The 12,562-nt window shown below is 45.2% G+C and overlaps 1 protein-coding gene across 16 annotated transcripts in view; it reads left to right on the top strand.

Annotated features, from left to right (window-relative positions):
* Positions 1 to 12,562, top strand: part of usp9 (ubiquitin specific peptidase 9) — a 35,803-nt gene that overhangs the window by 5,748 nt on the left and 17,493 nt on the right. For 8 of the 16 annotated variants that reach the window (XM_079733100.1, XM_079733112.1, XM_079733108.1 and 5 more), the window contains exons 3-20: positions 1,352 to 1,497; positions 1,620 to 1,699; positions 2,039 to 2,151; positions 2,982 to 3,200; positions 5,248 to 5,363; positions 5,514 to 5,765; positions 5,951 to 6,086; positions 6,186 to 6,338; positions 6,747 to 6,851; positions 6,959 to 7,165; positions 7,278 to 7,414; positions 7,964 to 8,097; positions 8,218 to 8,308; positions 8,853 to 8,966; positions 9,048 to 9,303; positions 10,619 to 10,714; positions 10,993 to 11,204; positions 12,157 to 12,439. In XM_079733100.1, the coding sequence (XP_079589226.1) occupies positions 1,352 to 1,497; positions 1,620 to 1,699; positions 2,039 to 2,151; positions 2,982 to 3,200; positions 5,248 to 5,363; positions 5,514 to 5,765; positions 5,951 to 6,086; positions 6,186 to 6,338; positions 6,747 to 6,851; positions 6,959 to 7,165; positions 7,278 to 7,414; positions 7,964 to 8,097; positions 8,218 to 8,308; positions 8,853 to 8,966; positions 9,048 to 9,303; positions 10,619 to 10,714; positions 10,993 to 11,204; positions 12,157 to 12,439 (2,850 nt within the window). The remainder of the gene's footprint in view (positions 1 to 1,351; positions 1,498 to 1,619; positions 1,700 to 2,038; positions 2,152 to 2,981; positions 3,201 to 5,247; positions 5,364 to 5,513; positions 5,766 to 5,950; positions 6,087 to 6,185; positions 6,339 to 6,746; positions 6,852 to 6,958; positions 7,166 to 7,277; positions 7,415 to 7,963; positions 8,098 to 8,217; positions 8,309 to 8,852; positions 8,967 to 9,047; positions 9,304 to 10,618; positions 10,715 to 10,992; positions 11,205 to 12,156; positions 12,440 to 12,562) is intronic. The other 8 variants (XM_079733101.1, XM_079733099.1, XM_079733104.1 and 5 more) reach the window with 3 other exon arrangements.

The following is a 12,562-nucleotide window of genomic DNA, read 5'->3' as shown; positions in this document are numbered from 1 at the left end:
GCATGTTGACTTGCAGGCATGTCTACGTGACCACCCCAAAATTAACACACCGTATAGTTGGCTAACAGGGGTCAGAATGAGGATTCCAAATGTGCAAACATGGGTCCGTAATGGCTATTGGCCGGCAATACCCAACACTTAGCACCTGACACACACCTTCTGCACTGGAGTTGCATTCTCACCTTGTTCCTCATTACTCCCACTCTGCACTCCAGACCCCCTTTCCTCCTTCATACCCAGTGTCACACACTTGTTTTTTATCCTCCTCTGGCTATGACTCTTCATCTCGCTCTTATCTTCCTGTTTTACATGCGTTTGAATTACAATGGTGCTGAATGAATGACCACAGAACAATGCTATTGGCACCATTGCAGCCACTGACATTGAAATGGAATTGACGTGCGACCAGAAGAGTGGGAAGCCGTGTGTCTCCCTTTAAGTCTCCCTTTGCTAGAGCGCAGACACTGCAGCATACTTTTTTTCTGCCCCTCTTCAGTTAACGCTCACACATAAGCACACACACAATGATGCCCAACCAGAGGGAAAGGCATACTAAATCCAAAGCATCAATGAACAGATCCTCCTGAGCGATAGTATGTGTGCGAGTGTTTTGGTGTGTGTGTGTGTGTGTGTGTGTGTGTGTGTGTGTGTGTGTGTGTGTGTGTGTGTGTGTGTGTGTGTTAGTGTATGTTGGTGAGCAAGTGTGTTTTGGTGCGTAAGTGCGCGTTTTGGTGTGCGTGTGCAGGTCTCTGTTGGTTGGAGATGAGCAGTGTCGAGACGTGAGAGGCAAGCTGCCTATGTAGGTCAGCCAAGCAGAAGGAGCCTTCTGTACACACCCCCACATTTGACAAGTTGTGCAGCGCTCTCCCTCTAGCTCCCTCATACAGCTGCTAACGTTGCCATCGTTGCTCAAATGCAGTCATTAAGTCAGGGGAGCGGGCTCAAGGGAAGCGTCGCTGCCCCTCCGTCGGAGACGCACACGCACAGACACGCGTTTGTCTCTTTCTTCCCCCTGCTTCCTCATACCCCCCCACACTTTCCTTTCTTCGTTCCATTAGGGGAACTATTGATAAGTAAGTCTGCATTTTAAAAAGCACCACATTTATACTCGCTAAAGGGAGCACCCGAGGGATTGAACAGTGAAAACAAAAGTAATTCAGCAGCCAAAGCTAGGAACACAATCTCCCATCATATTTCTTTCTTTAATTGCCATGTTTTTGTTGGACGCAGTTAAACACTACTACTACTGAATGTTACTGCGTACTTGGAAGCATTTTCTAAAATCTAGTTTGGTTTCTGGAAATGGTGTGTTGTGTGTTTACTGACTTCTTTTACTTTGTGATTGTTACAGGCCTCATCCCCCAACTCGTCCAATGAGAACTCTCCAGTGAGCCCACCAGATGAGCCAGGTCAGGGGGATGGACCTCCTCAGCTGGAAGAGGAGGAGCCAGCCTTCCCTCACACTGACCTTGCCAAGCTGGATGATATGATCAACAGGTGAGCAACGCAGCATCATTCCATCAGACCGCTGGAAAGGTTGACAACCCCAGCAACTGTCTTTTGCATGAAAATGTCTTGGCACTCTCTGACCCAACGTGGTGGCTGTTTTTCCCCCGCAGGCCTCGATGGGTGGTTCCAGTTTTGCCAAAGGGAGAGTTGGAAGTCCTCCTAGAAGCTGCTATAGATCTTAGTAAAAAAGGTATGTGGGAAAAAGAAGAGACTGTTTCCTGGCAGAGAAACTCTGAAGGGTTTAAATCACGTGGTGTGCACGTTGGTCAATGTGTTGGGGTTAGAAACTGTAAAAGTGGTCTTCAAGATTTCCACCATCGGGGTTCTAAGCCTGGGTTTGTAACCCTGACCCAACCCCAGCCCCCCATTTTGTCCGTAAATCATAAATATATCAAGGATGTAGTGTTGATAAAATGCCATAATTACGACAATATCATTTATTCATCATATAAATTTCCGCCTAATGTGTTTCCCACAAACCTCTGAGAAGGATTACAATCTTTTGTTTTATTTTTCCACTTCTTTGCAGGACTGGATGTCAAGTGTGAAGCGTGCCAGAGGTTTTTCCGAGATGGTCTCACCATCTCCTTCACTAAGATCTTGACAGATGAGGCAGTCAGTGGATGGAAGTTTGAGATTCACGTAAGTCAACTTAAGACCAATGGGTGCTGCTTTAAATTGGTCATCTCGGAAATTGTGAAACTGCAAATGCAAGAGCATTTGTTAGTGATCCTTAGGCTCAATTAGCATTGTTGCCTCATTCGGCGATAGATAGTTAAACTGAACTGACATTTATTGACATGTCTTCGAATTGCCCCTTTAAGGACCTTGTGTTTGGGCATGGCACCAAGAACCAGAAAAACCGCCCACATAATTCTGATTATGTGGGCTGGTAAGGGATGAAGCATTCCCTTGAAGAAAAATCCTTTCCTGTGAAGTGAAAACATATAGGCTTTTTGTGCATCATGTTTCCTTCACCAGTATTTACAGAAAACACCACCATTTCGTACCCTCGTCCATTAAACAAATAAGGTCGGAAAAAGACAGACACCTCCTACGCTTCCCTTTGTACCTCTACTGTATATAAACATTATGGGGCCCAAGCATATATCTTACAACTCAGGTTTTCGTTGAGCATATCTAAAGGGATGACATCAGACTGCATATCCAGGGGATATCAATGCTCTTTTTATATCACAAATGAAGGTTGGCTGTTGACTCGAGGTGATGGATGAATGAGATCTACCGTTTCAGTCAAGCAGAGACGCGCACTAAAAACATACATTGCGCATATAGACACAAGACGCATGTCTCATCATTTATTATCACAGCTGCAGAAAACCCTAGGGCATTGCTAGTGCAATAATGAATAAATGGCTGTATGCATTGAAGTAGTGGCATAATGCCCCATGGGGTGACTTTTGTAGAGGCTGTTCTGTGCGATATTGAACCGTTCTGCCTCCTCTTTACAGAGGTGTATCATCAACAACACACACCGGCTGGTGGAGCTGTGTGTGGCCAAGCTCTCTCAGGACTGGTTCCCTCTACTTGAGCTGCTGGCCATGGCCACCAACCCCCACTGCAAGTTCCACATCTACAACGGCACGCGGCCCTCAGAGACCGTTCCCGCCGGGGCCCAGCTGGCCGACGATGAGCTATTCGCCCGCCCTCCAGACCCTCGCTCCCCCAAGGTAAGCCACCCGCGAGACCCTTCAGACCCCCATTCACCCGAGGTAAGCCACCTCTTTAACCCTCTCCCACCCAAGGTAAGCCCCTTTAACACACCAGACCTGGAGTCACCCATGGTGAGCCACCCTCCTCAGAGGAGACCCTCGCTCACCCAATGGTAGTCACCTTTACTTCAGTTCTGCTGAAGGGAAAGCTGAAATAATGGTGTTCAATGTGTTTGATTACATTTGATTTTAACGATCTGTTTTTAAATGTATGGGTTTTATATGCATTTACATTAATTTATATTGACTTGTATCTGCATTAGTCTTATTTAATTATGGATACATTTACATTTCCTTAAAAAAAGGACTGGACGATGGACTGTTCATCTTTTAAAGTCAATGTCAGAATAATATTATGTGTAAAGGGAATTTGAATGCGTTGACCGATCGCAACTCTAATCCTGAAGAATCGGAACACATCCATGTACCCTTTTTTTCTTCAAATATGACCGAAGTAACAATTCCTTTAGACTAGTGCCTGTCTTCCTAGCTGAGGTCTTATTTAATCTCGAACAGAATTCAATAATGCATAAGTAAAATGATTATATGCTTCTGAATATGCTGCATGTCACAACTTTATATTATTTTTGCAATCATAACAGTTTTGCTAAAAGGGTACAAAGTCTTTCTTTAAAGTGCACTGGTGTGACTTATTCTCGGCTGCATCCATTCTGAGTTGGGCGTTGGACTGGCCTTGCCCTCAGGCCCCCAGAAATACAAAGAGAACGGCTTTGTGCTCTGGATTTATGGTGGGAAAACATAAAGCTCAATTCGAAGTTGACAAAACAAACACTTTGGGCTTGTGTCAGAATGCCAAAGTGTGAAGGAAATGTTGCAAGGGAATCAAGTCTGCGGTATAAAGCGTGGGCCTGGAGGTCACTGTGCTGCAGTGCTGCCTGTCTGCCTCTAATGGCACAGGGCCTAGCTCTGCTGCATGACTAATATTATGTTCACTATTATTCCTTTTTATTTGTGCATTTTAACCAAATGTAGATTTTGATTCAACATCTCTTGGCCCTACATCACCACAGTATAATAACTTTTTAAATGATGCTCATTCCGTGAGAATAGGTTTATACTACTCTACAATAGGTTGAGTTTACTCTACAATAGGTGAAATCGATGGGGATTTCACCTATTGTAAACCTAAACCTACATACACATGTAGGTTTGGGACCGTTCAGCACGCAGTCTGAGCTCTTTTAATGTTGCTGGATCTCATGCATGTACATCCTCCTGCAGCGTTCCATGAACGTTTTTCTGCTAATTAGGAAAGCCAGAGGTCTTTTGTACAGAGATAAGTACTTCACTAATAAAATCTCTCTCTAGATTGCTATAAAGATGGATAGATAGATAAAGTAGTATCAACTAATGCATCATCCGGACCACATAAAGACTCTCAAATACAAGCAGATTTGACAATCATTTATCCAACAAATGCAGGCAAGCTTCCAGGAGTACAACTAGTACAACTCCTGGAAATTGATCTGAGTCAGATTCTGCTAATCAGCATTTGATTTATTTTGATTTACTTGCATGCTTAGGCAATCATGTAGGAGGAACAATGTTTGCTGTTCATCAGTCCTGGAAGAGATTTAGACAGGCAGTAAGATTATTAAGTGCAAACCATAAAAAGCCAATTTTCTAAGAAGTTGCAGAAAATTCACCCAAATCATATGATATTACAAAGAACCCCAGAGATCATGGGATCTATTTCTGCATTTCCCTTCTGGTTTAGGAATGTGTTTTTGAATAATCAAGTGCAAGCTATTAATAACAACCTGGACCTATGTAACTGAAATATTTATGCTTTCATCTATTGAGAAATTGACTGCCTAATAACAGGAAATGCTCTATCTGGACTGTAGAATAACAAATTAAATTGAAAGCATAATTAAAGCTCAAACTTGCGTTTGGCTCCATTGTTTTGGCAAACTACAATTTGATCTGTCATGTTTTGCCTTTTTAAACATGTTGTTTTTAACTTTTTCTATGTCCTCCTCAGGGCTGGTTGGTGGACCTAATAAACAAATTTGGCACGTTAAACGGGTTCCAAATGCTGCACGATCGCTTCATGAGTGGCCAAGCACTGAACGTCCAGATCATCGCTGCACTTATCAAGTGAGCCCATTATAGGCGTAAAGCTGGACAACCTTTTAGTGCACCAGCGAACCCTTAGACAAGGTGGCCGATGTGCTCCCTTTTAATAGCTTTGTCTTTGCTATTTCCATCTTAACGCTTTTGTTTTCTTTACGTTCTCCACCCTTCCAGGCCTTTTGGCCAGTGTTACGAGTTCCTCACATTGCACACAGTGAAGAAGTACTTCCTCCCAGTCATTGAGATGGTCCCCCAGTTTCTGGAGAACCTGACCGATGAAGAGCTAAAAAAAGAGGCCAAGAATGAAGCCAAAAACGATGCACTGTCCATGATAATCAAGTCCCTGAAGAACCTGGCTTCTCGTGTCCCAGGGCAGGAGGAGACGGTGAAGAATTTAGAGATTTTTAGGTTAAAAATGATTCTTAGGTGAGTACCAAGCACACGCATGCAGTCACACGTCCCTACACTTAATAGAGGTTTTTGCTCTCATTGTTCTACATATTTTCTTGTACATTGCTAAGCTAGTTTTTAAGTTTGCACCAGATGAAAGTCATGGCATCCACTACACACGTTTGCTAAACTGTATCATGTTCTGTCTCTGCCCCCGCTAGGTTATTGCAAATTTCCTCTTTTAACGGCAAAATGAATGCACTAAACGAAGTGAACAAGGTGATCTCCAGTGTCTCCTACTATACCCATCGGCATAACCCAGAGGAAGAGGAGTGGTTGACTGCGGAGCGCATGGCTGTGAGTCCACTGTCAGGATGACCTTTTTCTGAGCCAAGGTTATCTCCTCCGTTTCTCATTGATAACGCGACTCTTTCCTCCCCTGTGGTCTAATGGCAGGAGTGGATCCAGCAAAACCATATCCTGTCGATTGTGCTCAGGGACAGTCTGCACCAGCCACAATATGTTGAGAAACTGGAGAAAATCCTGCGCTTCGTCATCAAGGAGAAAGCACTTACCATGCAGGATCTAGACAATATCTGGGCTGCACAGGTAATTCTGAAACTTACAAGCAAATATATATATAAATACTGTATTCATCTTTTGATTTCTAGTAATCTACATAAAAATAGGACAACAATTTGTTTTATAAGCTTTTTTTGTCACATTGGTTGAAAATTCTCCTTGCACCCTGAAAAAAATCTGGTGTCTGGGACCTGTTGCAGGCCTGTAATAAACCATTTTATTTGGGCCCAATAAAATGATTGCATAACATAGCTGTCTGTTTACCTACCTACCTAGCTTCTTGCATGCACTCTGCCCCTGCATCCATTGTGCATGACCGGAGTCTTCCATTAGGCTATACAAATCTATATCTCACCCACTGGTTTCTCCAAATAGCCTCACCTAGCATTAAAGCCACCATATTCAGAACTTCGGTTATTGTCATCTCTATCCCAGGCTGGCAAGCACGAGGCCATAGTGAAAAACGTCCACGATCTTCTCGCCAAGCTGGCATGGGATTTCTCTCCCGAGCAGCTCGACCACCTCTTTGACTGTTTTAAGGTGAGCTGGAAGCCTTTTTCCTCTTCTCAGTACGGTCGTCCAAGGCCCACCTGGCACCACTGCCCCAAGAACTCTGGGCTGAAATTCTCTTATTCTCTGGTCCGCAGGCAAGCTGGACCAACGCCAGCAAGAAGCAGCGGGAGAAGCTGCTAGAGCTGATCCGGCGTCTGGCGGAGGACGATAAGGACGGGGTGATGGCCCACAAGGTCCTGAACCTGCTCTGGAACCTGGCCCACAGCGATGACGTGCCCGTGGACATCATGGACCAGGCCCTTAGCGCGCACATTAAGATACTGGACTATAGCTGCTCACAGGTTGGTGACCGAGTGGCCACAGGTTTGCTGATGTGTGATGTGGGATGGCTGCACCTTCTTCACCTCAATGAAGGGTGGATGCTGATGATGTCATGTTCATGGTTGCTTGCAGGACAGGGATACGCAGAAGATCCAATGGATCGACCGCTTCATAGAGGAGCTGCGCACCAACGAGAAATGGGTGATACCGGCCCTGAAGCAGATCAGAGAGATATGTAGCCTGTTCGGAGAAGCCCCACAGAACCTTAGGTAGAGTAATGCATCTTTATTCTTCTAATGCATAGAAGACTTTAATATCTTTTCCTTGTGTGAAACAAAGTCATCTTGTGCGCGAGAGCACCAAGTTTACAATGTGATCGATAGATTGGTAACGATGGCTATAAACATTCATTTTTGTCTCGATGATCACATTAAACGTAATTTTGACTTGAGTTTGTATTCACTTTTGAAATCCAACATTATTTTGCCCACAAAACCATTGATCGTTCAGAAAAACAATTTACCCCACTTTGTTTCGAACCTTACCCATTGACATCCCTGACATTTTAATCACATTTCCAGCGAGGCTGAGGCATGGCAGATTTTCATGAACCGTAGTTTCCGGAGTCTGTCAAGACTTTCCATACAGCTTCCTTCACATTCTCTCCAGAACGCTAGACAAATCCCCTTTTAACTTTAGGCTCTTCAAACTGGTCTACCACAACATACTGACCAAGATCGTCGTTATTTATGTACTTTTAAAAAAGATTTCTAGCCATTTAAAAAAAAAAAAAAAAAAAAAAAAACTTTTTCCTCCAGTCAAACGCAGAGGAGCCCCCATGTTTTCTACCGCCACGACCTGATCAACCAGCTGCAGCACAACCATGCCTTGGTCACCCTGGTGGCTGAAAACCTCTCCGCCTACATGGAGACCATGAGGCAGTTTTCCAAAGGTACGCCTCCTGGTCCACCGCGTCTAGACCCGACTGCGAAGTCAACCGTTAATGGCTTGGTTGATTTGTAACAGGGGCAGCTTTTCCCTGTGTCTTAATGGTATTGGTTTCCATGTGCAGCGGAACAGGCAGAGTTTGACCCTCAGACAGTGAGGCCTGGGAGTCGCTACAGCCACGTCCAGGAAGTACAGGAGCGGCTCAACTTCCTGAGGTACCCCTCCACCCTCCCCCTCCTTACAGTATATGTTGGATCAACTCTGGGCCAAAGCTAAGCGGGTCGTGAAATGACCGATAATGTTCAGATTTCACAGGAAACACTTGTTTAACTTTCAGTGGGTTTGTTCACTTCCTTCTCTATTAATGAAATATAAATTAATATGTGTGTGCAATGCATTAATAGTGGTAAAGTCCAAGTATTATCAGTCAGGGCAGCATTTGTAAGTTAAAGGGGACATATTATACCACCAGGTGTGAGTGTGATTAGCCTTACAGGCCGTTTCGAAAATCTGCCCCATATGACATCACTAGTGGGCGACTACCTAGATCTGTGCTGGATAGATGAGCAACGTTTACTTCAGTCCACTGGGTAGGCTGGTAGACTGATCTATCCGGATCTTGGTGGACACGCCCACTAGTGATGTCATATGGGGCAGATTTTCGAAACGGCTTGTAAGGCTAATCACACTCATACCTGGTGGTATAATATGTCCCCTTTAAAGGATGTTGAATTCACTTTTTATTACTTACACTTCCAGGTTTCTGTTGAAAGACGGCCAGCTGTGGTTGTGTGCCCCCCAGGCCAAGCAAATCTGGAAATGTCTGGCTGAGAACGCCGTGTTCCTCTGTGACCGGGAAGCCTGCTTCAAATGGTAGTGTCCCCTTCAACCCATTTCACAATCCCCCCCCCCAACCCCAAACAGCATCATCACCTCACATCATCCCTCTCACAGGCTCACGGTCTGCCCCGATACCAACAGGTATTCAAAGCTGATGGGGGACGAGCCAGACCTGGATCCAGACATCAACAAGGATTTCTTCGAGAACAACGTGCTGCAGCTGGACCCCTCCCTGCTGACGGAAAACGGCATGAAGTGCTTTGAGCGGTTCTTCAAGGCCGTCAACTGCAGGGAGGGCAAGCTGGTGGCCAAGCGCCGGGCCTACATGATGGACGACCTGGAGTTGATAGGGCTGGACTACCTCTGGAGGGTGAGCCATGAAGCATTTACAGGTCGTTTGGATATGCGTTATGGTCTAATTCATCCTTGGAGCCAAAGGTTCTGTGATGATGTCCAATGTTGGCTTACAAAACGGTGTTAGTTCTGTTTGACGTCATTAGCAACCACAAGTGGGATAGCAATGTGGAGGCCTCACTGTGACTGTGGAGTGATATCAGTTGCATTGGATCGCTCAACCTGTAAATTGAGCTACAGTTGAACTGCTTAGTCATAGTCTGATGTAATGCTAGGGACACTAGAATAGCATTTCCTCCCAATGTTTAGAATTTTGAAAATCCAGTGTAAACAAATGAATGACGTGTTGGGTACGACAAGACGCCTGTCTTGCAGCGTCATGACTAGAGCCCGACCGACAAAGGATTTTTAAGGCCGATACCGATGCAAATATTTGGTGATTTAAAAATCCAATATTCCAATATATCGGCCGATATATATTTAAAAAAGAAATTCCAGAAACGCGTAACAAAACAGATTTCCCTAACGTTGGTTATTTGTAGTTATTTATGACTCCTCACTAAAATAATAAGGTAATGCAGTTTAAAAATAAACTTTATTTTATTGTTTTATTGTCACAACAGAAAAGTCGAAATCAAAATTTATTAAAGTTCTGATAAATAAAATGGATAAAAATACAAACTTAAATATGAAACTCAGTCCTTTGAACAAAAACACAATGACCCCAAAAAAATAAAATAATAATCAGCCGTTTTTCATTTAATCGGCCGATACCGATAGTACAGAAGGAAAATGCCTAATATCGGCCGATAATATCGGGCCGCCGATATATCGGTCGGGCTGTAGTCACGACGCTGCATGACTCTGTAGACTGATCTCTTGGTCCTGATGGATAGCACGACTCTTAATTTGGAAATAGTTTATTTTTGCACGCCAGTCCTTCAAATAATACCCACTAGCCCAAAATATCTATTCAAGTGCCGCCACCGGTTATGAGTTATTCAAAAGTAACTTATTCAAGAGTTATTCAAAAAATTGATCTTGGTCAATTCCTTTGCCGTTCTCTTTCGGAAGACATTTTTTGTTTTCTGTAGATATAAGCGTTGTCAGTGGACAAGCTGGGCTCCTGAGTGGTGCTTTAAGCCTGGTTCCCTTTTCCCTTTCTAAGTGGCTCTTAATGAGGCTGGGAGTGAGTCATGGCTCTGCATGACTCGAGTGCCTCTGACTCAGACGCACACACGCATGCGTATAACGAGCTCTGTCTCCTGTACATGACGGAGTGAACCGGGCGGCCGAATTGATTTCTCCTTCTATTTCCTCCCTCCTCCAAGGTGGTTATTCAAGGAAGTGATGACATCGCCAGCCGAGCCATAGACCTAATGAAGGAGATCTACACAAACCTCGGACCAAAACTGCAAGTCAATCAGGTGAAGGAAATGACATCGTCGGCCCAGGGTTGACGCCGATTCCTTCTATTTGTGTCACACTCACGGTGTTAGCTCTGCTCGTTCCCCACTCAGTTCTGGCCGGGCCCTGCCTAGACCCAGTCGAGACCACCCGTATACACGCACCTTATCATAATATAGTCAGATGTCAACGCTATAAAAATACTCCACGCCGACCGCTGTCGACCTCGCCCATGTCTGTCTGCAAACCCTCAATCGTGCGTGTCTGCCCCTCACCGCCCCGCACACCCCCCATACAGGTGGAGATCCACGAGGATTTCATCCAGTCCTGCTTCGACCGGCTGAAGGCGTCCTACGACACGCTGTGTGTGTTGGACGGGGACAAGGACAGCATCAACTGTGCACGCCAGGAGGCGATCCGCATGGTGCGGGTGCTCACCGTGCTCAAGGAGTACATCAACGAGTGTGACAGCGACTACCACGAGGAGCGGACCATACTGCCCATGTCCAGGTAGGAGCGAGCGGGGCGGCGGCTGTCCCGGGGAACGAGGGGGGGGGCGGGAAGGTTGTGGAGCAGTGGATAGCGGCCCTCTCTGGTCGAGGACTCAATTTCCCATTGACACCCATTCCGGACCTTTGATGCCATGTTTTAGTTGTGGAGCCCAGAGGCCCAATTACAGCAGTGGTGACCTCATCGTCTACTCCTGTCCGCCTGCAGCATGGCTGCTGGAAGGCTGGTAGCATGGACATGTTTCCACGGCGACATGGCAGCGTGCGGAGTGTCCGGTGTAATTCCCAGGAGTTGCTCCATTCTCGTTGTCAGACAATTTTATGTGCCCTAGTGATTTGTGTTTTCATTATTAATTTGTATTATTAGTATCACTCATTATTTTTGTTCAACTGAACGTATAGTTTCCATCTGCCAGATGGAGATATTAATAGCAGTACATTGAAACAAGAAGCACACTGCTAAAATGATTCCTTCTTTTTGCTTGATTGTATCTTTTCAGATTTTAATGTGGAGTAACGGAAAATCTATTTCTTCTTTCAATTTAGTTCAATTAAATTAGTTCCACTAATTACCTCTTATATAAAGCCTACTGTGGACTAACGCATACCGGTTTTGCCTTCTCTTTTGTATGGTACAAATTAAATGCCTAAGGGTATAAATATACCCAGGTAAATAGCACAGAACAATTATTGTTCTGTGCTATTTACCTGGGTATATTTATGCCCTCTCTGTTTTTGAAGGCTGCATGAATCTATACACTTTGTCCAACAGAGTCTACATTCAAAAAGGGCTATATCAATGTAGGTAATTGTTCTGATCGCGTTGAAGCTGTACTCAGCGGTAGGGCCTGGATCTGGTTGCAGTGTTGTCGTTCTGATGGGTGTAAATAAACTGTCAGCATCGTTGGGAAGCCTCAGCCCTGCACCGACACCGTGGCTCTCTCTTCCCCCAGGGCTTTCCGAGGGAAGCACATCACGTTGATCGTGCGTTTCCCGAACCAGGGTCGCCAGGTGGACGACCTGGACATCTGGTCCCACACCAACGACACCATTGGCTCGGTGCGGCGGGGCATCCTCAACCGGATAAAGGCCAACGCCACGCACACCAAGATAGAGCTCTTCATCGGCGGGGAGGCCGTGGACCCGGCCGACGACCGCAAGCTCATTGGACAGCTCAACTTGAAGGATAAGACGGTCAGCCCCGCCCCCGCGTCCAAAATGCATGAACCTGAATTGGTACTGTTATACTGCTGTTGGGTTTTATATCTTTGTTTTTTCTACATTGAACCAATCGTACTGGACCTGCTACAGAGTTCCCATAATTGAATGTTATCATCATTGCTGTCACATGGTTTGATG

This window comes from Pollachius pollachius (genome assembly GCF_949987615.1).
Source record: "Pollachius pollachius genome assembly, chromosome: 3".
Lineage (NCBI taxonomy): Eukaryota > Metazoa > Chordata > Actinopteri > Gadiformes > Gadidae > Pollachius > Pollachius pollachius.
Note: the sequence above shows the minus strand (reverse complement) of the source record. Positions and strands in the feature narration are given on the sequence as shown.